This window comes from Equus asinus, chromosome 24, assembly GCF_041296235.1.
Source record: "Equus asinus isolate D_3611 breed Donkey chromosome 24, EquAss-T2T_v2, whole genome shotgun sequence".
Lineage (NCBI taxonomy): Eukaryota > Metazoa > Chordata > Mammalia > Perissodactyla > Equidae > Equus > Equus asinus.
The window spans coordinates 26,169,574-26,196,658 of NC_091813.1; the positions used below are offsets into that span (position 1 = coordinate 26,169,574).

General features: G+C 39.0%; 2 protein-coding genes across 12 annotated transcripts in view; both read left to right on the top strand.

The window, feature by feature from the left end:
- CFAP206 (cilia and flagella associated protein 206) overlaps window positions 1–2,890 on the top strand; it is a 31,907-nt gene extending 29,017 nt beyond the window's left edge. For all 11 annotated transcript variants that reach the window (XM_070496445.1, XM_070496444.1, XM_070496446.1 and 8 more), the window contains exon 13: window positions 2,431–2,890. In XM_070496445.1, coding sequence (XP_070352546.1) covers window positions 2,431–2,661 — 231 coding nt within the window. In that variant the 3' untranslated portion in view covers window positions 2,662–2,890. The remainder of the gene's footprint in view (window positions 1–2,430) is intronic.
- A 6,115-nt stretch (window positions 2,891–9,005) lies between these two features.
- Window positions 9,006–27,085, top strand: part of SLC35A1 (solute carrier family 35 member A1) — a 28,393-nt gene continuing 10,313 nt past the window's right edge. Inside the window, exons 1-4 of the mRNA XM_014848439.3 lie at window positions 9,006–9,162; window positions 14,334–14,511; window positions 25,847–26,006; window positions 26,199–26,351. Coding sequence (XP_014703925.2) covers window positions 9,147–9,162; window positions 14,334–14,511; window positions 25,847–26,006; window positions 26,199–26,351 — 507 coding nt within the window. The 5' untranslated portion in view covers window positions 9,006–9,146. The remainder of the gene's footprint in view (window positions 9,163–14,333; window positions 14,512–25,846; window positions 26,007–26,198; window positions 26,352–27,085) is intronic.

Consider the following 27,085-nt stretch of genomic DNA (forward strand, 5'->3'; position numbering starts at 1 on the left):
TGTAATATCATGATGCAACACGTTACTCGTGTGTTTATGGTGATGCTGGTGTAAATAAGCCTTTGAGTTCTTCAGGAGGTATTCCAGAAGAAGGCATTGTTATCAAAGGAGATCACAGCTCCATGGGTGGTATTGCCCCTGAAGACCTTCTTGTGGGACAAGATATAGAGGAGGAAGACAGTGATATTGATGATCCTGACCCTGTGCAGGCCTAGGCTAATGTGTGTGTTTGTGTCTTAATTTTTACCAAAAAATTTTTTTAAAAGTTTAAAAGTAAAAAAGAAAGATTTTAAAAATAGAAAAAGCTCACAGAATAAGGATATAAAGAAAGAAAATATTTTGGTACACTGTACAATGTGTTTTAAGCTAAGTATTATTACAAAAGAGTCAAAAGTTAAAAAAAATCTAAACGTTTATAAAGTAAAAAATTACAGTAAGCTAAGGTTAATTTATTGTTGAAGAAAGAGAAATATGTTTATAAATTTAGTGTAGCCTAAGTGTGCAGTGTTTCTCGAGTCTTCGGTAGTGCACAGTGATGTCCGAGGCCTTCACATTCACTCACCACTCACTCACTGACTCACCCAGAGCAACTGCCAGTCCTGCAAGCTCCATTCATGGTAAGTGCCCTATACAGGTGTACTGTTTTTTCAATCTTTTATACTATATTTTTACTGTATCTTTTCTATGTTAAGATACACAAATACCTACCACTGTGTTAAAGTTGCCTACAGTACTTAGTACAGTAACATGCTGTACAGGTTTGTAGCCTAGGAGCAATAGCCATATAGCCTAAGTGTGTAGGCTATACCATCTAGGTTTGTGTAAGTACAGTCTGTGATGGTCGCACAATGACGAAATTGCCTAAAGACGCATTTCTTAGAATGTACCCCTGTCATTAAGCAACACATGACTGGTACTTTGTTCTTCAGGAATTAAGAGTCTAGCAAGTGACATCGATATACTAAAAATATTTCAGTACCTCTTGGTAAGTGGTACATAGCAGAAGCAAAATAAAAATTCTACTCAATTGACTTAGGTGATATTTTAAGTTGCTCTTGAGATACAAATAGGCAGAGGAGAAGAGGGAGAGATGGACGGACAGGATAGGAGAGGGGAAGGCGACGGCATCCGTCTGGACTGGAAATATTAGGAGAGTGGGATATTCAGTGGGGCTGCACTTCACACCGACCGAATTGTCTTTTCTTCTTCCTCAACCTTCACTTCATTCTGATTCCCACCTGAGACTTGATGATCCCCTATAACTGCATCATGTTGAAAGCCAACTCCCCATATATTACCAACATAACGTGCTGATGAGACAAGCTGAGTATATTGCTTACAGTCGTAGGGGGAACCACCACCTCAGCAGAGATTTGAACGTGTCTCAGAGGAGGAACAGCAAGTCAGAATTTATGGAGAATTTGAAGTTTCGTTGAAGGCAGGTCTTTCAGTGCCAGGGGTAGGTAGGAGGGTGGGAAGGGGGCTTGAAGTGGGTTGGGAAAAAATCATGAAAAAGCAGTCCAGCATTGATAGGGATAACAAGTGAAGATTTAGGAGGCTAGGGATGCAAAGAATGTTAGGGCCTAAACTTTGTGTTGATGCCTACTACTGAAGAGGTGATGCATCTTTTAGGATGTTCTGTAATGAATGCTTAAGTTATTTGCTTCGGCAAGAGTCTCTTGGAAGGGTAAAATTATGCTATGAGGACAACGGAGTAGTAAAGTCCTGTCAATGTAGACAGTAAGCTGCGTGTAGGGGAAGCAGTGTTGGTTCTCAATCACCTGCAGTATCTCAAAATCTGAAATGTGTCCTCGAATTTCAGGTCTCTTCCTCTTCACTCACATGCTCTAATGCCTTCTGAGTTTTTTTCTTGGACTTCACCATAACTTCAGTAACTCCTCCTCTCTTTTTATGAGCTCCTCCTTGCTTCCCAGCCTGAGTAATCTGTTTAACTTCATGTTTACAAGTAATCCATAAAAGGAGTCAACAAAATGTAGAATAATGTAAAATATAATCTGAAAACATAAGAACTTTTTATTTTAAAAGTTTTGGGTGAAGCTCATTTGAAAAAGACAATGGAAATCTTAAATTTTTTTCTTTTTTAAAAAACAAACCAAATATGGTTGAAAAATCCAAGTTGTATGAATCTCAAAGTATAACAATGAAGGAATTAGCAGATTAGATTAACAAATAATTGAGCTCACTGTAAATCTGAATCTATATGTTCTTTCTTTGGGTCCATTTTCAAAATTTTATATATTTTCCTCCTTGGCAAAGGATACTTATTTTCTATTATGTTCTAGATTTTCTAACATTCTAATGGTTTATGCTATGCTGTAGGTCTAATTTATTTGTGGATTGAGAAAAAGGTTAAGCAGATATGATTTGTTCTTTTGAAAAATAATTCCTGTGTATTCTCTTTCTACTTAGGCCAATTTGCGTCAGAAAGTTACTCACTCAGTACAAACTGACCTTAGTCACATGAGAAGAGAAAATGGTTCGCAGGTGTACTCATCGAAGGATGCCAGCACGCAGTCCATGAAGGAGGGCAGCACCAGGGTGCCCAGGCCCCAGGTTTATATAGCTGGTCTCAGAGGGGGCCGGGCTAAAACCACCTGTGGAGTCAAGGTGAACTTAACTAGAGCTATTGATGAAACCTAATTTGAGGCTAATATTTTTTAACCTAATATTTTTTAAAGTAGACACCACCACATTATGAACAATGGCAAATAGTTAAAAGTATCTTTGCATCCAAGAAAATGTTAACTTTGTGGTGCTGGCACATTCATTGGTTGTGTGTTTCTTGGATTCTCACTGATATTCACTGTCAAACTGCTACAAAAAACTAAAAATTGTTTTCTGTAACACATTTTCCATTCTATTAAAATTGAAAAATAAAACTCTGTCCATTCATCTTTTATTTGTTAGAAAAAATTGACAGCATCAAGACTGAAATTATGATGCTATCTGGAAATTTTACATAAAATATGGATTTTTGCCCCTTGAAAAAATCAGAATACCTGGCAACACTTGGCCAGTAGTAGCTGTGCCCTTTAATAGACAGGCACTCCCAGTTCCAAGTCCTGCTGCCTTACAGGCCTCCCCCTCCGCTTCTTCGCCTTATTTACCTGACCTCGTAGGCAGTTGTGTTTAGGGCCCTTGTGAATGCCTGATAGCTAAATTTTAGAGCTTACATACTTCTAATACCAACTCATAGATAATAAAGGCTCCAAGATGGAGAGACTGTTAAACCTGCTTTAATAGCTGGGGGTCATTTATATTTAGCACATTTTTTCTGCCTAGGTGACTTTTACTAAGGTGTTTGTATAATTTGTCTTCTATGTAGGTTAAATGTTATTTATAATATGAATATGTTTCAAAACCCACTTTCCACAGATTTTATAAAGGTAAACATCAAACACACCTACTTCTAAGTTTTCATGATTTTCACACCTGTAGTTTAAAAGGATGTTAAAGATAGGCTGGCTGGCTGTTGAGGCAGGGCAGGGAGCTGTACCTGAAGGAGACGCGATGGTTAGAGCTAATACTAAAGTTTGCAAGATTCACGAATTTGATTTTATCTGTTCTATCAACCCTCATTTGATTCTGCAAGATTCCTAAACACAGAGAAGAGTGACTCATAAGCCACAATTTGGGGTTATCAAGTTAAGGCTGAAAGTAAAATTGCCAAGTGAATGAAATACCAAATCCAACTTGAGAAGCTAAACTTAATATCAGAAAGTCACCTGGTAAGTACAAGAGAATCAGAGTGAAGGGACCTGGATCAAATGGTAAACTCATCCTCTCCCAGGACCTCCACCCTCTACCCAAGCCCCATGCTCTCTAAAGATTTCCAAGCACATGCTGAACCCAGTGTCGGAGGTCACCCCCATTTCAGCAGGTCACAGGCTGAACTCATTTTCTTTGCCAAACTTGTTTCTCCTTCTGAATATTCTTCTGTGGTCAGAGGCATCAACACCTACCCAGTAGCATAAATTAAAAACTTCTTGATTGTTTTTGTCTCACGGCCCTTACATTTAACGAGTCATTAAGCCCTGTTGATCTGGCTTGACTCATCTTTGGGATCCTGTCTTCCTACTCTCACCGCCACTGCTGGAGTTTAGGACTTAGTCCTATTACCTGACTTATCAGCATGATTTTTCTAACAAGTAAATCTGACCACGTCATCTGCCCCCTCCCCCAAACCTTCACTTCCCTTTGCTTAAAAACCAACAACTCTTTCCTGTTACCCAGGGGATCAAGTAAAACCTCCACATATTATGTAAGACTTTTCAAAATATATCTATTTTTATCTTCCAGTTTCATTTTCTGCCCCTCTCATGCTCTCTATACACACTGTACATATTAGGCAAATTGAACCAGAACTCTTCAAATATGTCCTGGTCTTTAATACCACCACTTTCTGCTCTTGCTTTTCACTCTGTCACCTGGAATGTACTTCACAGACACTCCCATGAAATTCTGTTTGTCTTCAAACAGGCTGATCAGGTTTTACCTTTTCAGGGAAAATTTTCCCTGTCACTTCTGAGAGAATTAATTTCTTCTTCCTTTGGATTTTGACTGGATTCCATTTATACTCGTATTATAGCACTTAAAGTAAATAGATGTGTATGTGTTTGTCTATATTCTTCCTGTTAGATTGTGAATTTCTTGAGATTTGAGCTGTGTGTTAGTCATTTTTATATCCCTGACATTTGGATAGTTTCTTGTTGTATGAATGAATGAAAAAAAAAAAACAGGAATGAATGAAAGGACAAACTGGAAGCAAGGCGTTGGTCAAGTGATTATTTTACCAGTTAAGGGGGGAGTTGAAAAGAGTTGAACATCAAAATACCTATTGGAAAAGAAGAGAGAGAAAAACAGAGAGGGAAATGGAGATTATTTTGGGGGAAGTGGTGGTAAATAAAACTGGATAAGCAGGGTTTGTGTAGCTTTTGTAGGACTTTGAAAGCCAGGCAGAGGACTATGTTGCTTTCCATAGTAGGACATTAGGAAACCACTGCAGATTCTTGAAAGAAGATGAATTGTGGGCGAGGGATTCTGGAGTGGGGAAGGTGGCTAGGAAGCTGTTGCAAGAACTAGGGCATGTGGTAATGGATGACATGATAAGGCAAAGGTGAGATTTAATGAAGGGGATCTCACATCTCAGGAAGGGAAAGTATGACCTTAGGGTTTCTACCCTAGGAGACCAAGGATAATTGGGAAGAGGAACTGTTTGGTCAAAAAAGATAACGTGTTCGGTACTAGAAAATTTGAGTTTAAGGGATGACAAAAATAGTAAGGCAGAGCCGGAATTTGAGCTGGATAGAGATAATTTGGGAGTTCAGCTCCAAGGGAATGGGGATGAAATGAGGAGGAAGAGACGAAATAAGATGGAGGAGCAGTCAGAAGAGTAGAAAAAGACATAAAGGAATCTCTGTTGTCATGGAAGTAAAGTCTAGGGCTGCTACTTACTAGCCGTTACTTAATATCTCTCTGCTGCAGTCTCTTCATCATAAAAGTTGGGATGATAATAGTTCCCAACTCATTGGGTTGTCAAGAGGATTAAATGGGTTACCACACATAAAGCATTTATATGGAAGAGCTTTGTCAATGTCAGCCAAGGGAGGAGAGAGTCTCCGATGTCTCATTCTACTGCACTCCCATCCTCATTTTCCCCACTTTCTATTTTCTAGCTCTCAGTAAGTGCCTAGAATAATGCTTAGCACATTATGGCTCTTAATAAATGTCTGATGAATGAACAAACGAGGATGAGGAAGGAGAAAAGGTCAATGGAGTAGGCAACTGCTGAGCTCTGTTTCAACAGAGTTGGCTTGAGTAGAAATAAGATTGCAGCAAATTAAGCAGAAAATCGTAGAAATAAGTACAGACTACATTTCAGGGACTGTTTGGCAGGAAAAGGAAAATGAGATTATGGTAACTAAAAAAGGAAACAGAGGCAAGGGAGAGTTAAGCCCAAATAAGAAATGTTTAGATATTGATGATTATTACTCATATTTACCTCTCCTAGTGAAGATATTCAATTTTACATCATCTCCTTGTGTTTTTTTATCTTCTCGGTTATAAAATGCAACAATTCTTCTGGCTTGTCTTTAGTAATATTACACCATAGGAAACAGTTCTTTTAAAATAACAATAACCTAGCAAATTGGTTTTGGATATTTAATAGCAGAATGAGAGTAAAATGCTTAAACTGTCAGGGAAACAATTGTGTTTAGGTATCTGCATTTATCTCCGTGTTCTCATGGTTAATGGTTGACTATACTTTAAACTTTAGCACTTCTAATAATCTGTTCTATAGCTACCATATTTGATTTTAACTATAACCTCGTTAAGCCTTTTAGTATTTGCTTATTGCACAGGCTTTTTGTTTGATTAAATTCACACTTTTACTTTATTACCATTGGATAAAGTACTGGGCTTCCTTTTATACAATTCACTGAGACTAGGATAGCTCTGATGCTTGAGAAGAGATAGAAAGGAGCAGGGCAAATACTGCAGCTTGATAGTGACAATCAGGAATATCAGTAGGGTCTCAAATGGCAACAGCAATAGCTGCCTGAGGCACTGTAAGGTTAGCTCATTATCAGGCAAATGACCTTGTGGTCCACATGTTGAAGATTGCTGCTGCTTGCACTAACCAGGGTTGTACAGAAAGTTAGGCATAAATAAAAGAAACACATCAAGCCAAGAGTTTTTCCTCCAAGATTTAGGATGATTCAGAATGAGAAAGTAAAAATTAGCTCGAACTAAGAATCTAAATATCTGCTTGGCCATTCATTCAGCTGGGATAACAAGCAGAATTGCCAGCTGCAAAGTTAACAGGAAATATTTCTGCCAAGGATATGCTGCAGCTGTAAAGTATAACAACCACCCCTCTTTTGAGTGTCTAATTTATAACTCACTGAAAAATTTTGTTCTCTAAGTCATACACTATTTAGGAAACTTGCTGTTGAAATTCTATCAGTAAGAGTGAAACACCCCACTCTTACTGGGAGGATTTAAGTCACTTTGACACAAAGAAGCAGCCCCAATTTCCAACCTACGTGCAATCTTCATTTAAGGGGCTCCTGAATACAACAGTCCACATCTATAATAACTTTATAGTTTCCAAGAAACAGGATCCTGAGACTATTGTGCAGTCCAGATCTGATGGCGACTTCTTTACTCACAGCCCTGCTTTGAGTCTCTCAAAACACTGCTTCCTTTAAATTTCACCTGAGTCTGTCCTTCCCCCAATTCTATAACTCTATTTTCCTTTGTATCCTAAGATATCCCTGTTCCTCTGGTGTGTATTTTCCCTCACTGAAATGGGTCAATAATCCTGACTCTGACTATAGGTTTGTCCCTGGCAATCAAGTTGGGCTGATCAAGTTAGGACAAGAGGCATCAAAATCTAGTTAAGCTTCATGCCAAGAGAGTAGAAAGTCTTTGTGGACAACGAAAATTTATAAGAAAAGTAGAGTTCATCAGCATGATATGTTATGTGAACCAGAAATGCCACAAAAATGGCCCAACAGAATTTCACCCACCACCATAATTGTGATTAGTTCATGTGTGTGTGTGTGTGTGTGTGTGTGTGTGTGTGTGTGTGTAATGCTATCCTCCACCAGAAGGAACCAAAGTTCCTTGAATGATAGTTGATTCCTCAACCTAGGACGGAAGAATCAAGATTGGCCTGGAACCTCTTGTTGTTGCCAGAAATAAAAAATCTTGTGCAGACTTAAAGAAAGGAGTGGGCTTACAAGGGCCGTGCTGGACAACCTGAGCATCAAAAAGAGGGTAATTATAGTTAACTGAAGGAAGTTAAGACTATAACGATGCCCCAAAATGGGAGGAAATAAACAAACTGTACAAAGCACTAGCTGTAAAACAAAAGGAAGGTGTGAGAGAATATTTTCAATTTTTAAAATTAATTTCAAGGACACATATGAGTTTTCTGTTTAAGTGTATGTATAAGAACATACACTGGGACTGAAGAATTAATTCCACAAGTGGGAATGTACCAATTACAAGAAGAGCTGGTTAGCACCAGCAACCACACATACAACTAGGTAGATGGAGGGTCCAACATATTTCAAAATGAGATTAATCAAATGTCTAACTCTACAAAGTTAGCTGTGATGCTAATAAAGCACGCAAAATTTTCCAATAGTGTTAATAGAATAGATATATCTAAATGTATATTAACGATAAGACAATGGCATATAACTAACCACTCAAAACTCTAAAGTCATTTTGTGGAAAGATCATGCTATAGAACGTGTAGGCTGCTGAACATCTCACAATCTTGTACCCCTGTTCTTGTAAGGGCTGAGGTACCTTTATTGTATTTTTAACCAATCCACATATCTTGAAAGCCTTTTATTTTGCCAATGAATTATTTCTAACATCGTTTTTGCTAATATCCTCTAGTGAAAGAGGAGATTATAGCCGTTGAAGTAAATGCCTGTTGACACGTCTAATACTTTTGAAGATTTTTCAATGTGTGAAGATCACATAGTTACAGTGTCTGGCTGGGTAAATATAATCAATGGCAGTGCTGACGATTAAGGACACAGGCACAAGACTTCTGAACAATATGTAATATAAATTATATTAAGTTTAAATAAGAGGTAAGGTAATGGAAGGTAATGAGCGAGGCAGAAGTTATAAAAGTTGCTGAACGTAGTTCCTGTTACTTTATGAGTTCTGGGAGCTTCTACAACAGCTTTGACAGTTATGAATCACGGTCTAACCTCAAATCCTTATTTGCTGCCCAATCACCTCAGTGAGGACTACAATTCCCAGAAGGCAGCGCTCCCTCCCTTGACTCGGCTTCCTCAGCCGGTCGGGAGTTGTAGTTTACAGAACAACGCCTTCCAACCGAGTTTTACGCACTTGTCAGCAAGGACTCAGTCGTAAAAACCTCTCTTCTATCTGGTCTTCCCATTTTCGGGAGTAGCTCGGATTCCAGAGCCTAATTTTCGAGCTTGGCTGGGCGGGAGGTGGAGGGCTGGCCGGCCGGCGAGGCGCTCTAGGCCGAGGAGTGTCGTCTCTATGACCGCGGGAGGCGGTCCCCGGTGTCCGGCGCAGGGCGCGCGGAGGGGGCGCGCGTCAGTTCCGCGCGGGGCTGTCGGGGGACGATGGCCGCCCCAAGAGGTGAGGCCGTGGCTGCCGGGCAGGGGAGCCCGCGGGGGGCGGGGGCCGGCTAGCGTCAGCGCGTGTTCGCGCCTGCCGGCGGCCGAGACCCCTGCGCGCCCGCGGGGCCCCGGGGCCGGGCTGAGGCGGCGGGCTTCGGGCGTTGGTGTGGAGCCCTCGCCGGTCAGGGAGCGCGGGGCAGTGGGCTCCCGCTGCGGCTGCTGCCCCGGGGCCGGCTCCGCGCAGGGCAGGACGTCGGCCCGAGGCCGCCGGCCTCCGGGAGCTGGCGGTGGGTGGGAACCGAACCCCGACAGGTCCGGGCCGCGGCGTCCCCGGAGCGGGCTGGACCGCATCGCCCCGCGGGAGGACCGCATCTCTCCCGCGCGCCTGCCCTGCGGATGCCCGGGGGCTTGGGGGCATGCTCGGTGTCAGAGGCTGGGCGGCGGCCGGGCCGAGGGACAGCCGCGGAGAGCGTCACCGGGCACTGGAACGGCACTGAAGCCGGAACGGGACGGAGACGGCAGTCGTTAACAGAGTGCCTCCCGAGGAGGGTGCTGTATGTAGTGAGAAGGGACACATTCGTATTTGGGGTGGAGGGTGAGAGACATCCCCCGTCGCCCAGGGATGGCACGTCAGAGTAATAATACTTGATGACTAACTGCCATTTCGTGAGGGTGAGTCTGAATAACTCCGCAGCACTTTTGTTTTGCTCAGCGTAGTAAGTTAGAACCAGAGCTGAATTTCTGGACCCTAGAGCAGTAGCTAGGGGAGACTGGGCCCCGCCCGGGTTCTTTCTCCACCCTTCTCTCATAGAACACTTGGCTTCACCTCTGAGCACAATGTTGAGCAAATATTTAAAGAATAGGTTTCTGCATAGATGCCGGATGATCTTCCTGTTTGGGGAGCCACGTTGATCATTCAAGCCCTGCCCAGGGGCATTGTCTGCAGGTGCCTGTGCTTCTCTCATGCATTCTCCCATTTCAAATAAGTCCAACCTTAAGAGTCTTTTTGTAGCAATACAGGAAGTAAAGGGGAAAAAAAAATAGAATTGTTTTGATAACTAACATAGAATGGGGACCAGCAAGATTAATGATGAGCGAAACTTCAAAATTACAGAAGTCAAATCATTATCTGAAATAGTTACAGTTTATAGATTTAGACCTATTGCCAGTGCATAGTTGTTGTGCCTTAGTCATGTTATGGCCACTAGAAATGTGTAATACTAACAAAATAGCAGTTTCCATAGCTTCCACGTCTTGCCCAGAGGGCTTCTTTATCTGGGACCTCCTGAATTTCCAGGTTCTCAGGTATTACAGATAATGTCCCTGTCAGGACAGGGAAAATCCCCTTTTTTCCCTTCTTGTCTTCTTATGGTTGGACTACTAACAAAATTGACACAAGACCAGATTAACAGGAGAATAATCCAGTTTAATACGTACAGATTGGAGATCATAGAGAAATGATGCTTGAAGAGTGAACACAGCAGGCAGTATATCTATCTTTTACACAAAGAAACCATAAATTTGTGGGGGATGACAGGGCAAAGAAACCTAGATGTGAGGTACGTAATTAGTGAGGAATTTCTGCAGAGTATGTGTTGGTGTTGCAATCCAATGTATACATCAGGATAGATGCGGAGAGGGCTGATGGCCACTCTGAGTTTATTATAACCAACGTTTCAATCTATACATAGCTTACATCTGTTAAACATACTCAGGTGTTCTGGACAAGGTAATTAGCGAATGCCAAGAATTCTCAGTGATTTCTCAAGGAGCCCTCCCTCGGCCTCTGTTTTGATATTATCATGTTATTGCTGTACTCGTATATTTTATCTCGGAGCATGCAAGACCTCCTAGGCTGCTGCCCCTCCTGCTCCCGATATCGGGTCTCCATCTGTGCCCCCAGGTGACCGTGCCTGGCTTAGGTTGCCCCACCCTGGAGGTCTTACCCGTCGTTGGCTAACTGGCCTTCTCACCTCTGGGTCTCAGTTTGTTGGCAGGCCTTTTCCAGTGATTATTAACCCCTCCTGTGTCAGGGGCGGCTACAGTATAGGCTTGAGATAGTAAATTATCAAGGTTTGTTTATGTGGCTTCTTGCCCTGAATCCCCCAGCTCTGGTGATAAGGATGCGGGGCGAGCTCATTTCTCATGGAAGATTGATTTCCTGCTTTCAGGGACACAGAACCAGGAGGGTCAGAATGCCCTTTTTGCTTCTCAAGTAACTTTAATTCAAGATAATCAATATGCTATTATGGGATATTTTGGGGTGGCCTGCCCTAGGCCCCAACGTCCCCTTTAAAATATAGTAAAATATACCTGAAAAAAATAACTTCAGACTGTAAATTTCTTTGGGGCTGCATTTTCCACACAGAAACAGATAATTTGTGGGAGCTAATGGGAACTTTGTGAGAAGCAGAAAACAGTGCAGAAGTGCCAGTTCAACAGTGCAGTTGACTTGTGGGCTAGGTGTACACTTACTGGCCTTGGGCGTGATTTGAATACTGAGCAAAATTTACATCGATTATGTGTCATGGACTTTTGATACTACCCTGAAAAAATTGAAATTGCTAATAATTGAAATTTCATACTGGAGAGTTTGTGAATAGAGTAAACAGGAAATGTTTTGATCTAATGTTAAACTGAAGTTAGAGAAAATAATACTTAAAAGCATTAAGTATTTTTTAAAAGTTTATATATGTTTTTAAAATGGTATTCCATACCAAGCCCTGTATGTTTTACAAATATCTAAACTTACTTAATTACTCTTCCATTTAGATCAGTAGTTATTTTCGAGAATATAATAGATATTCCCATATAATCACTATGCAAATGGGTATACTTGTAAAGTTGGTGACAATAATAATTCTAGGTCAGAATATGTTTGTAGGCTGTAAATATTTGGTTTAGTGTTTAAACATCCACTATACTGTTTTTGGAATCAGGAATGTATATAACAGCTAAAATAAAGTAGTTTTTGCTTGGCAGTCCTACCTCTCTTGTTTATGAAACTGTGGATAATCTGGGACATGGGTTGGCAAACTTTTTCTGTAAAGGGCTGGATGGTCTCTATCATGACTACTCAACTCTGCTGTTGCAGGGCAAAGAAGTAGTCATAGACTGTTAGGAAACAAATGAGCGTGGCTGTGTTCCAATAAAACTTTATTTATGGACACTGAAATTTGAATTTCATACAATTTTCACTTGTCACAAAAGGTTATTTGGTTATTTTAAAACGTTTTTTTCAGCCACTTAAAAATGTCAAACTGTTCTGAGCTTGTGGGCCATATGAAAAATGAGATGAGCTGTAGTTTGCTCACCCTTATCTGGAAGATGGGAAGTGCTTCTGCTGTAGAATACAGGTGTTATTGCTGTTTGTTTTTGAAATCATACATTTTTCCCTGTGTAGGAAAGTTTTAGAACAAAGGAAGTATTGTAGTGATTGCCTTCACTTCCTTTTACATGAACATTGCTTTTTGGCTCCTCAGGTCTTTTGGAAAGAAAGTTTAGGCAGATATAAGCTCTATTTCTTCTGTTATACCGTATTACTTCTTAGTTGAAACCTGATGTAATTTTTAAAATTTGCCTACAATTTACAAATAATTCTTTAATTTACTCAGGGGAAAATATTTATGTCAAAGGACCTATTTTCTTGTAAATTCCTACCTTACCATATCTAAAGATAATTTCTTTGAAACTCCTATTTTCTGTCCCTATGAAAGTCGTCTTTGAATTGTGGTTAGGCTCCCAAAGCAGAGAAGAGCAGCATACTTAACGCAAGGATGTAGTTACAGGAGCAGTCCAGAGTCACCCTGTGTCCCTCTGTTTCTTAACCCAGGTGGTCAAAGTGTGGCCCACAGGCCAAATCCAGCCTGTCGCTTATTTCTCTACGGCTCAGAGCTAAGAATCGTGTTTACAGACGGACATTTTTGATTGATTTGTTGGAACACTAACTTTGAAGACCAATGAAGTGAAATGTTACCCCTCAAAAAGAATTCCATTATTCTCCATAGTAGACCTATATTACAAAGCATTGTACTCAATTACTATATTTTGAATTTGTCAAAAAAATTGTGAGACTTTTTCTCTCTTGTTACCTAAATACCTACGTGATATCCTTGATTTTGCCTTCTGGCCTGAAAAGTCTAAACTATTTACTGTTAGCCTTTTACAGAAAAAATTTGCTGATTCCTGTTTAACCTGAGCCTGAAGATTTGAAAGAAGATTAAGGAGTGCTGGGGGATGAGTGGTGGGAGATGTAGAAACCGTTTGAGCCTTGGGTGGTGGCAGTATCGGAGCAGGGCTGGGAGTGAGGAAGTATGAGGGAGACCTGTACCCCAGTGCTCGCAGTTTTGTTGAAAGTGCTGGACTGGCGCTGCCCGAGTTGGCTGCTGCTCAGATATACTTGCCAGCAGTTCTTAAATTGAGTGTGTGTAAGTTGTATATATTTCCTGCATTTCAAGTTTTACAGCACTTCATTCTTAATACTCTCCTTTGTGTTATGAAAATTTTTTTTTTTTGAGGGAGACTGGCCCATCTTCCTCTACTTTTCTATGTGGGACACCACCACAGCATGGCTTGACAAGAGGTGCATAGGTCTGCACCTGGGATCCGAACCAGCGAACCCCGGATTACCGAAGTGGAACGTGTGAACTTAACTGCTGTGCCAGTGGGCCGGCCCCAAAATATTTTTTGTATAATGCTATGAAATGAGAGGCCAGATGATTTATTTTTTATTGTGATGAAGTTCTATATTAAGCTCCACTTTTATCACTCAATAACTCCTTTTATTTTCTTTCTGCTGTCTTTAAATTTAGAATATATATTGCTGTAATTCTGTTTATCCTGCTTTTGTGCTTTGCTTTCATAAGTTTGAATTACAAAGATATATAAAATATGTAATTTATAACATCCCAAACTAGAGTTGGTATACCACATAATCTTGCAATTGAGGCAATCCTCAGGAACAAAATCTGTCCCTAACAGTTGGTATTTAAAGTCAGTTGTATTTGCTGTATGTATGTTTGTTTGTGTTCATGTAATTGGAAAGTATTGTTTTGAAATAAATTTTTAAATATCATGGAATTTAAAATATTTTGTGCTTGAAATTGGAAAGCATTTTGAAGTATAATGTTGACTAACTTATATACATAATATTGTCTACTAAATAATATCTTTTTTGCACATATTTTCCAGAAAATGTCAGTTTATTATTCAAGTTATACTGCTTGACAGTGATGACCCTGGTGGCTGCAGCTTATACCATAGCTTTAAGATACACAAGGACATCAGACAAAGAACTCTACTTTTCAACCACAGCCGTGTGTATCACAGAAGTTATAAAGTTATTGCTAAGTGTGGGAATTTTAGCTAAGTGAGTATAAATACTTTTTAGTGTATTAAATTATTATTTTTCCACTTAGTTAAGGTATTTTCTTTATTAGAAAGTTCAAGCTACATCTTTATATGTTTGATTGCTCTAGAGCAGTGTTTCTTGACTCAGGGCGATTTCACTCCCTACGAGATATTTTTGGTTGTTCCAATTTGGAGGATGCTACTGACGTCTAGTGGGTAGAGGCCAAGGATGCTGCTCAACATCCTACAATGCACGGGCCAACCCTCCACAACGAAGAATTATCCAGCCCCAAATATCAGTAGTGCTGAGATTGGAGAACTTTGCCCTAAAGCAGAGGTTGGCACACTGTAGCCCATGGGCCAGATCCAGCTTGCTGCCTGTTTGTTCCCAACAGAGACTGTATGGCTCACAAAGCCTAAACTAGTTGCCATTTGGCCCTTACAGAAAAAATTTACTGACCGCTGTTCCAGAGGAATATAATGATAATAGTTAACATTTCGTGCGTGTTTCCTGTGTTAAGTGCTAGGCACTATGCTAAGTGCTTTTCACTAATGATCTCATTTAGTCTTTATGCATTTTTTAGGTAAATACTATAATTACCCCTGTTTTGCTTGTATAGCATCTGAAGTTCTTCAGTCCTACCCTGTTAATATGTGGCAGCACTGGGCTTTGCATCTGTAACATCATAAGGGAATCGTTTTAGCTCAGGATGGTATATGAGAGGGGGTTAAGAAGAGGGCTTTGCAGTGACACAGACCTGATTTTAATCTGAGACTTACTGGAATTATGACTCTGCACACATTTCTTAACCTCTGTAAGCTTTAGTTTCTTCATTTTTTAATTGGAGAAAATAATATGGGGGTGTGAGAATTAAGTAAAATCCTGTAGGAAATTACTTGGGGAAAGAGTTATGAGATGGGGACCCATCTGGGTCATGTGGTCAGGTGAGAATTCATACAGGTTTAAGATGTGAGTTGGTGAGAGTGGGGAACCAGTGAGGAATAGCATGTGTGCAGGCTTTTAGGTAGAAACAAAATACATTAAAACACCTTTAAACTTCATTTAACAAATATTTATTGAGTGATTTCTATGTGGCAGTGTTATAAGAGGAGCTGGATATACAGGTATGAATGAAATACATATGGTTTCTGCTTGCGTGCAACTTAGGTTTAGTGGAAGAGACAAAATAAACCAGTAAACACACACATGATTACAAATAACGATGTGAAAAAAATACTCTAAAAATGGTTTGGGGAGGGAAAAAAAGAACAGAAAAATAACTTGAGGCTAGATACTGTGACAGCCTACCTTGTTAGGTTGCAAGTAGGGTAAAATCTCAGGCCTTTCACAGTTTCTTACTTCAGATTCATTTTTATGGAAATTTAGCTTTCTTTAGGAGATTCTTCATTCTGGATAATGTCAGATAAATGAGACGCTTTAAAAGGCGATGTTCCAAAGGCACAAGACTCTGTTTAAAACCCCAGAACAACTTCCATATAACAACCTAAGAGTTAGTAACCTAACAAAATTTAAGGTTTAGCTTCTTTTAAGACAAATATAGGGTTGTGGGAAGAAGAGAGACAGGGGAACACATTTCTTCTCTTTATTCCCAGACTTCCATAAGGAGGAAAAATTTTGACTCAGAAATGAACTAGGACTGTCAAGCATGAAATCAGTTACTTTAAACTGTAAGATCAAATCATGGGTCAATTGTTTTGTAACCATTACGAATTTCTAAAAACCAGTGTGCAAAAACAATGAGGTCTTTGGTGTAACTCAGCAGTTGGGCTTGTGTTCTGTCAAGCTACCTGCATAGACTTTTTGTTTTATTTCAGTGCTTTTCCAGCTTTGCATCGCTTGTATATAGTACTTCTTATTCTTCAGCTATTTGATGTTACGGATATGGTCAGTTGTAGTTTGTTTTATGGAAATTTTTTGGAAATTATATCAACTAAAAGCACAAAAATTTCTAAAAATTCACCAGACAAATAATTGTGATGAAATAACAACAGTGTGGAAAACCAAATCCTGTACTTCATCATCATCATCACTAAGTAGTTGCTGTCTGTCACCAGCATAGTGTAGAGGCTCACAAAAGGCTCACAAAAAAAAGAATCATGACGTACCGACTTTTGGTGGTTGGCATTTGATAGTATATGGCTAACAAGAATTTGGCTGTGAAGAAGAATCATTTAAAACACATGGAGTTTCTAAGTGGAAAAACCACTGGAAAAAAGTTTACAAAACATGAAAGAAGTGAAATGCATTTGAAACTACTGGATTTTGAAGTGAATATAATTTTTATGGAGAAACGTTGGCAGATTATGATGTGCTTATTCAAAACACATTGGCAGAAACAGAATACCTGCTATTCATAGCAAGGAAATATTTTGTTTCTTGCAAGAAATGGTTGACTTTTAGAGGGCATCTGTAAAAATGTTAACTTCTTGGAATGGTAAAAGAGTGAAAGATAAAGAATTATTTCCACCTATGAGGTATTTCATATATGTGTGTGTATGTGTGTGTGTGTAACAGTATAATGAGAAACCACAGAACTAATATAAAGAGGAACACACAATAATAAGTGCAGTATGTTTAGACAAAGGGAAGTCACCTTGTTTACGAAATATCAAGAGTCAGTCTGCTCTGAGGCAGCATCCTAGAATTTTACTTTGGACCTGTATTAAGCAGGCTAGGGGAAGCATAGCCTCAGTCAGTGCCCACATTAGAACCTTCAGGTCCCAGGAGTTTAAGCGGAGGCAGTTGGAGCTCCAGGCTTAGTTCATGGTGGCCCTTTGGAGATCTCAAGTCTAGTCACTCATCTCTTGTGTGAGAACTTCGAGCCTGGAAAGGAACTAATTATTGTAATCTCTGTCTAAGGAATCTGACCTGACCAAATGGATCAGCAAGGTTCCAGACCCATGTTTTATTTTTTAATTAATTAATTTATTTTGAGGAAGATTAGCCCTGAGCTAATGTCTGCCACCCATCCTCCTCTTTTTTGCTGAGGCAGACTGGCCCTGAGCTAATATCTGTGCCCGTCTTCCTCTACTTTATATGTGGGATACCTACCACCGCATGGCTTGATAAGCGGTGTGTAGGTCCGCACCCAGGATCCAAACTGGCGAACCCCAGGCCACTGAAGTGGAACATGCAAACTTAACCGCTGTGCCACTAGGCCACCCCCTCCAGACCCATGTTTTAAATGAAAGGCCAGTCTCTGTCAGGATTTGAGGTGGTAGGGAATTTCTATACCTAGGGAATCCTATTCGGACAGAGACATGATGGCAATCTAGGTCAAAAGGCTGAGACCCCATTCCCTGGGGTAGGAGTATGGGTTGCATCCCGAGGCATGGGTTTGCTGGTATTGTAAAACTTCTGTAGGCTGAAACACTGAAAGGCAATAGCTTAATTTTAATCCCAGATCTTTTCTTTCCCCTACTTATTTATAATATTTAACAAAGAGCTAATTAAAAAATTATAAATGGAATTCACTTGAAATTTTTCTCCCTGATGTGTTTAGGATATTTAACTTCTTAGAAGATTCACAGACTTGTTTCAGTGAGGAGTGCCTAATACATATTGGGGCAGCAAAGATCATGGATTTCATTTACATTTCTTCAGCAAAAAGTAAAAACACATCTTTCAGATTGTGGTAAAAGAACGGAAGGCAGAGAAATGCATACCTTGTTGTGATCTCAAGGAAAACTGGGCGATAAATATGAGGAACATACTTAAAATATGTTGTTGCCATAATATATAAAGTTATGTTAAAATCGCCTGAGAAAAACCAAAGAATAATGCCTCTTTTGGGGACTATTGTGAAAAATGAATGTTTGAAAACCTAATGAGCCGATATCTAACTTCTTTTCTTTAGAAAGCAAATAACTATACTCTAAAATAACAACAGTTAATCCCTGTCAAAATGTGTTATGTAAAGTGCCAAACATCCTCTTTTAAGATTGCAGCAACTAAATTTGCTGCCTTCAGACGCTCAGGATTGTTGCTATTGAGAATGGCAGGCTGCCAGTGGGATGGGACTGAGGAAACGTTCTTTCCCGTCTCCCATTAGAAACAGGTGAGGGAACCTGCAGGTAAATACAGCTAATTTTTATTTCATTCTCGTACCTCTGTTTGCCATAGCTGTTTCATCTTCTATGATGAGGAATCTTAGGCTGAGGGAAGTTTTAATTTGCCAAAGCTACCTAGAAAGTGATTGGCAGTGATCAAGTTCCCTGATCTCTAATTTTCTAATCATGCGCCTTTCAGAACAGTGAAATAATTGAGCAGTTTTTTGATGAGCAAGGATAAAGACAACCATTGCTGTAGCATTGTTAGACATTTCAGCAATTTTCAATAATTTTATTTTTTGTTTTCTCTTATTTTAAATTTTTATTTCCAAGTAACATTTTCCCATGTGTGTTTTATCATATTCTTTCTATGTACGTATGTTTGTGTGTGTATAATTTTTTTAAACTGTTTGAGTATCTTTTACACAAGTTGTCCCTTTGTCTCTAAATTCTTTAGTGCATATTTCCTAAAAACAAGGACATTCTCCTACATAATCACAAAATATCAAAATTGAGACATGAGTATTGATACAATACTATTATGTAATTCACAAGGCTTAGATAAATTTTATCAATTGTCCATTAATGTCCTTTAATAGTCAGATAATCACACTTTACATTTAGTTGTCATATCTCCAGCTTCCTTTAACTTGGAACAGTTCCTCCATCTTTGTTTTTCATGTCTTTGACATTGTGGAAGAGCATAGTCCATTTATTTTGTAGAATGTTCTCAAATTTATGTTTGTTGAATGCTTTCGTATGAATAAATCTAGAGTCCCTGTGTCCTGTCATGTCCTCCCCCTCCCCCCAGGAATGTCATACAAATGATGTGTTCTTCTCAGTGCAGCATGTCCTGAGGCACATAATATCTATTTGCCCTATTACTGGTGATTAAACTTTGATTTCTTGATTAAGCTGCGTTTCTCAACATAAAGTTACGAGTTTTCTCTTTGAATTAATAAATACCTTGTGGAGAGATATTTTGAAACCAAGTAAATATCCTGTTTCTCATCACACTTTCACTGGATAGTTTTATTGTCCATTGATGTTGCCAAATGGTAATTTCCTAATTCCATCCTTCCCTGTACATTTATTAGTTGGCATTCTACTCTAAGACACTTTCCCTTCTATCCCCTTCTCCCTCTCCGTGTCCCTCTCAGCATGGATTTGTGGATTATTTTGTTGTATGGGCTGGAATCCATTATTATCTTTATTTATTTTGATGCTCAAATTGTCTCAGATTCAACAGTGGGATCTTCAAGCTTCCTCCTGTTTCTTATTTACATATTTCCATCAATCTTTAGCAGTTTCTTTTTAGCATAGCAGGATGTTCAAGGCTTATTTTGTACTTCTCTGTCCGAGTCCTGAAAGCATACATTTCTGCAAGAAGCCTTGTTCCTTCCCCCCTACCCGCCCCAGAATAGTGTTTAAGAAATCAGAATCTAGACACCAGGTATGCACATTGCTCCCAGGGGGTCACTGCTTCTAGGCCCTTCCAGCAGACAGAGCAAGGAAATAAATAGATGTGTGTACATACACACCTACCTATTTCTGTATTTCTGTCCATGTAGAGATATGCATGTGTGTGTGACAGTGGAGTATATATTGCTTGACACCTACAGTTCTGATCCAACACCACAGAGGTCATCATAACCTTCTCCTTTTCCATATTTGTTCCCTTCTCCAGTGGTGAGGAGTCTGGCACCCCTTATCCTCCACATAATTTATGTATTTGCTCAGTTCTGGAATACATAATAGTTACTTTCAGAATTTCTAACATACAGCTGTGAAAAAACACACGTACTAACTAAAATTCAGTATTTCTATGTAGTTCTTTTTGCTGTTAGTTTTAGAGCAAACAGTAAAAAGACTAGGTTTTAGAATACTTGGCTTAGTTCTCCTTTTCTCCTTCAGTGTAATTCTGTTATTCATTGTAAAAACTGAAAGGTTTTTTGGTTTTTGTTTGTAATTAATTTTGGGCTTTCTCCTTATCTTTGTTGATTTTACTTAAAATTTCCAATAACTTTTGGAATGTGAAAGTATGCTTATCAATCAGAAGTTGTTAGAACTGTTACAAAAAAGGGGGAGTGGGAAAGAATTAATGGATAGCTACTTTGATAAATAAGGTTTATGTGGTCTGATTAATTGGTGAGTTTTAGTTACGTGCACAAGACTCTGTGGGGCACTGTGTGTATATATATGGTATACACTGTGCTCTGCTTTACTTTATTTTCACTTGATGTTTTATCTTAGAGATGGTTCCATGTCCGTACATAGAAACCTGTCTCATTCTTTTTAAGAGCGGCATGGTATTCCATCATATGGACGTATTATATCTACCAGTCTCTCTTAATGAGCATTTGGGTTATTGACAGTCTTCTGCTACAAAACAAAGATATAATACACTGTTGTACACATGTATGTTTATACAAGATCACTTAAATTGCAAAGGAAATTACTAAATCCTATTTTTGGGGATGGGAGTGGATTAGCAGTTTGATGTTGCAAAAGTTCTATATGTGAATAAGTTGGTTTTTTAAATATTTGAATTATATGTTACCAATTTCTAAGTTATAATCTGATTGAAATAAAACAATAGAACATTTAAGGATTTTTTTTAATACAACTAATTACTACTACAATTCACAGGAGAATTGCTGGTTAGCTGTGTTAGCTATAAAAACTGACAGTTTAGATTTAAATCTGTCATTCGTCCTGTGAAGAGAGGGAAGTGAAAACACTTTCATGGTGTCATAGAACAAAGTCAGCTTTTTGTTGCTTGCTATCTACCACAGTCTCTAAAAACTAAATAAACCTAGCAGATGTGTAAACGTACACATCCTTTGGGTGTGTTTAGTCATAAACCAAATGAATCATAAATCTTTAAACTACTTATCCATATAAGACTGGAGAAAATTATTTTACTATTTTGCAGTATTCTCTTGAATAATTAATGTAGCTGTCAAATACTTATGGTTATAGATTAGCCAGTCCTATTCAATTTCTCTTGCTGGGTTTACATTTTGTCTGCCTCTTTGTACCCATGCTGTAATGGGTTTAGGGTTATGGAGAAGAAATAAAAGTCACGTACCTTATGTGATGCGTATTTTGGTCCTCAGATGACCGTATTGGTTTTTATACCTGGTCCCCCAAGTCTTCTATGTAAGTGAATTATACTTAACTATGCAGATGATAAATTTGTAAATAAGATTTAAATTTCTTTTTTTTTTTTTTAAAGATTTTATTTTTCCTTTTTCTCCCAAAGCCCCACTGGTACATAGTTGTGGGTCCTTCTAGTTGTGGCATGTGGGATGCTGCCTCAGCATGGCTTGATGAGCGGTGCCACGTCCACGCTGAAGATTTGAACTGGCAAAACCCTGGGCTGTGAAGCAGAGTGCCCGAACTTAACCACTCGGCCATGGGGCCAGCCCCAAGATTTAAATTTCTTAAGCTCCTTAGTAACTTCTGCTGTGTGCCATTTTGCATTGTGCTTTGGTAACCTAGCCAAGGATTTGATGCCTCCTAGTAGTTCTCGTCAGATCAGGAGCTGGAAGAATGAGGCCTACTTTTGACCAAACAGGTCAGAAAGAATTGGTTTCAGCTGGTTGATAGGAAATTTAGTGGGGGAGGCGACAGTGGAATCTCTGTAGTCAACTCGGAGCTTTAGCATTTCCTCAAGTAATAAAAGATTGCACAGATTCTATTCTAGTGTTAAAAATCAAACGAATTATTTAAATAGGAAATTTAAGGGGAAAGACTATATCTAAAGAAAAACTTAGTATATGCTTTTTGATTGTACGTGCTTTCTCTTATTTAGCAATCTTTATATAATTTAACAAATTGTTTTTAGCAAAAGGTACTCATTAAAGTGCTTGGGATTTGATTTCCAAGAAAATATGAGGGCAGGAAAATGGAAGAAAAAATGCTTTTGGTTTTTATGTGTTCCTTTTTATAGTATATTCAAGGCTGTAGTATATTTAGAATTGATCATTAATCTTTTATTTTATTTTATTTTATTTTTAAAGATTTTATTTTTTCCTTTTTCTCCCCGAGCCCCCCGGTACATAGTTGTATATTCTTCGTTGTGGGTCCTTTTTTAGTTGTGGCATGTGGGACACTGCCTTAGCGTGGTTTGATGAGCAGTGCCATGTCCGCGCCCAGGATTCGTACCAACAAAACACTGGGCCGCCTGTAGCGGAGCACGCGAACTTAACCACTCGGCCATGGGGGCAGCCCCTTGATCATTTATTTTTGTCTATTCAATAGTAAAACAAAAGGATGGATGACTACTAGTGTCTTCTGGAAGATATATTGCTGTTATTGCTTTCTTTTAAATTTTAGTGAGTAAAGCTAACTACAAGCTTTAAGAGTTGTATTCTTAATAAATAGGTTAAATTAAGCAGGATTTAATCTGATTAATACTGAAATCAGTGACCTCCTTAAAAACTTTCTGTGTGGTAAGATTCCCACATATTCTTTCTATCTCCTAAATCTCTTTATTCTTCTTTCCGATGTTTTTGTTATTCTTGAGCTTTTGATTTCTTTTACAAGTTCTTTTAGCATCGTCTGCTATTTTTTGTATTAAAATTCTAGGGCACTACAGTGAAACTTGAGCACTCCAGTAGTTGGCTTTCTGGTACCCCTTGGCTTCTCTAATACCTGCATTAGAGAAGGAACCAGAAAAAGATACGAAAGCCTCCTGGCAGTGAAGAGAGTCATTCCTGAGCCTCCAACAAAAAGGGCGTCTTTTGTTTCTGTGGCCTAGGCAAGGATGTAGCCAGAAGAGCCAGAGACCTGAAGGTCAATCCAGCACGCTGTGCTCTCCCAGTCTGCCACGCTGAAGGAGAGGAGTCCGCAGACTGGCTGGTGATGTCTCATAGGCCCTTCTTTTTATGTGAAAGCTGAAAAGTGTGGGAGAAGAGATAAGGGAGGAGAAAAGTGATGGGGAGAAAAGAGAACAACAGTAACCTTGATTATTGGTGCAGGCATGGTGGTTATTAGGAGTACCAGTTAGTTCCTTAAGGAGCCCATATTCTGACAGGGCAAAAAGAAGCAGTGGTAAAGACCGACTCTGTCTCTGGATAGCCAGAAATTCAGTTGATACCACTGAAGGCTTAGAGTCTCTCTAAGGGGTGGGAGTGAGATGGCATTGCCCATAGCCAGAGATTAGGGAAAGGAGAGATAGCCACTCGACTAGAGCTTGAGGAATCTTATGTGGGCCATAAACGGATACGGAAGGAGGTGGAATGTGGGAGACGGATACAAACAGGTACTTCTCTGTAGTTCCTTAGGGTACCACTCTGAAGCTTTATTAGTATTTAGGTCAGTATTTTAGAAGGGCATTAAAAGTAATAGCACAGTGAAAGCAGTGACCTGTACTTCACAAAGTCTGTAAGATTTATCTCTCTGCTATCATATGATGCTTACTAGTGACAATAGGACATTAAAGAAAATGTTCTAATCCATCACACTTTGTTAAGGTGGTTCTTTGAGTTGGACCCCTGTGATTCTTTTTAATTTTGATCTCTTTTTTTAAATTTTTTCTTCAATTTTATAATTGAGGGAAAACATTCTTTGAAAAATTATTCTTTATGCTGTTTGAGATGTCAAGAAAGTATATAGGCCATCTTAGATTTGCATTAAATAGTAGTTAAAGGGCCAGCCTGTGGCATAGTGGTTAAGTGCATGCTCTGCTTTCGTGGCCTGGGGTTTGCAGGTTTGGATTCTAGGTGCAGACCTACACCCCACTCATCAAGCCATGCTGTTGTGGCATACCTCATACAAAAAGTAGAGGAAGATTGGCACAGATGTTAGCTCAGCAATAATCTTCCTCAAGCAAAAAGGAAGACTGGCAACAGATGTTAGCTCAGGGCCAATCTTCCCCACCAAAAAAAAAAAAAAAAGTCAAAAGTTTAAAGTGCCAGTCTTCAGACACTTGGAAAACTCTACTACATAGCATTTCTCAGTAGAGTGATCTTTTGGTATTCTTTTTCTCTTCTGGATGCAGTTTGTAGTCTCCCATCAGGCTGTGGGCATTACTTTTCAGCATATAGATTTATCATTGTGGTGTAGAGCATGTTGAATTTGGCAAAGAGGAAGATCTGTAACTAAGAAAGACATCGTTTGTTTCTGTGGCCTAGGCCACATTTCCTGTCTTTGCTTAAGCACTTTCTGGGGCTGGAGTGTTCTACAGGGGATAGGCAGAGAAGTCAGCCTGACATGATGGACTTTTTGCTCCCTCTCAGGACTTGGGCAATTAGTTCACCTTATTTAAATATGAAAAAAATTCAGTTAATGACTGTTGATTCTAATATGTTAACCAGAAATATAGAGGCTCATTGTGATTATGATAAACTTTGAGTTGAAACAGATCCATCTCCCCAACAAAGCATCACGTCTTCTCTCAGTGTGAGGTGCAGTTAGGGCCCTGTAATACTCTTTTCATGTTCATGCTCATTATAAAACACTGTTTTATTTTTATTTGCAGGAAATAAAAGAGCAGATTTACAACAGGGGCAAGTATGAGCCAGATAGCTAGTTCCTCCTGAGGAAGAAGGGAACAGTTAAGAGCATGCATGAGTAATATGGAGTCAGGAAGTAGGCTTTACGTACATTACAAATATAGTTTACTTTTGTTGGTTTTAGGAAATAATTCAGATTTCCTGCAAAATTGTACATATATGTACTTGATTTTTATGAGAATACCTATTTAAAGATTTACTGTCTACTATATTTCATAACAGAACTAATTTACAAATATTGACCTGAATTGCTCAGTTCCTATCCCAAGTAACTGCCCTAATTACCAAAGCTGTTTTCTTTCGTTTGCAATTTAAATCTATTATAATAAAAGAAAAACTTTTAAAAGTGGATATGCAACTTGATTAATTAAAAAAATAATCAGGGTGAACTTGATGTAATAGCAAAGTGGCAGTTAACTTTTTATAGGTAATATGAGCAATTCTGGTTTCCTATTATCTCATTATTTAATATACTCAAAAACTCCTGGAGCTTTGACCAGAGGTTGATGATGGTAAACTTAATTGTTGTTATATTTTCCCGAATAGAACTTGTAACTGTTTTTCCTTTATGAGGATGCGTTGTTGGTATGTTTCTTTTAATAAATCTAAAATTAGTTGAAAGTTATTAAAACAAGTTTGCTAAATTACATCAGTGGACTTAACACAATATAGCTATCCTGTGTGTGAAGGAATCTTATCAAAAGGATGCTCTTTAATCTTCTTCCTCACCCACTTCTCATTTTCCCCTTTTAATTTCCAAAGAGAAACAGCCAGTCTGGGTAGATTCAAGGCGTCTTTGATAGAAAATGTCTTGGGGAGCCCCAAGGAACTGATGAAGTTAAGTGTGCCGTCGTTAGTGTATGCCGTTCAGAACAACATGGCTTTCCTAGCTCTCAGCAATCTGGATGCAGCAGTGTACCAGGTAAGTGGAGTACATGACCAGGAAAAGCGTAGAATTTAAAGAGGGTTTTCCTGGTGAGGAGATTTTTATTAACCCTTTATCACATTATCAAGTATTTTTCTCCATAATTCTATTAATGATATCAAAAATAATATATTTGTGTCAGAGACTAATGTTAACTAAAAATTCATTAATTCATTGTTTTGTTTCTAGGTGACCTACCAATTGAAGATTCCCTGTACTGCTTTATGTACTGTTTTAATGTTAAACCGGACACTCAGCAAATTACAGTGGATTTCGGTTTTTATGCTGTGTGGTGGAGTCATACTTGTACAGTGGAAACCAGCCCAAGCTACAAAAGTTGTGGTAAGAAACAAAATGCGTACCGTGACTGAAGCGGGAGACTTCCTGAGTCTCCTACACGTCACACAGTCACACTGATGAGTGTGGTACACTTCTGTTCCTTTGACGGAAATCGTCTCTGCCCTATAGATAGGCTTTTTTTCCCCTTAGGACAATGTTATTATTAAGGATGATAATACTTATTGGCTTTCTTTTTTTTGAGGGAACTGTGCATTAGAAATGTTAGAGATGGAAGGTCCCTTAAACTTAATGTAATCCACCCCCTTCATTTTATGGATGACGAAAAGTTCAAAACTTCTATACCTCTTTTAGCCATTCTCAGAAATACTGAGTAAGGTTTTCTCCATCTAATTTTCATCTTCTCCCTCAATTCGCAAAGTTTTTTATCCTTTTGTACATACTCCCATTGTCAGTGATACAGATTACAAGGGAGTAGTGTTTTTACTGACAATTGATAACTAAAATAGGGCAAAAAGTGCCCTTTACTTCTAAGTTTTAGTTTGTTCAGGGTTAAATGTTAAGGTACATACTTGATTTTTTTTAATGTAATATGCTTTATTTTTTTAATTTTTTAAATTTTTTTTTTGAGGAAGATTAGCCCTGAGCTAACTACTGCCAGTCCTCCTCTCTGTGCTGAAGATGACTGGCCCTGAGCTAACATCTGTGCCCATCTTCCTCTACTTTATACGTGGGACGCCTACCACAGCATGGCGTGCCAAGCAGTGCCATGTCCGCAC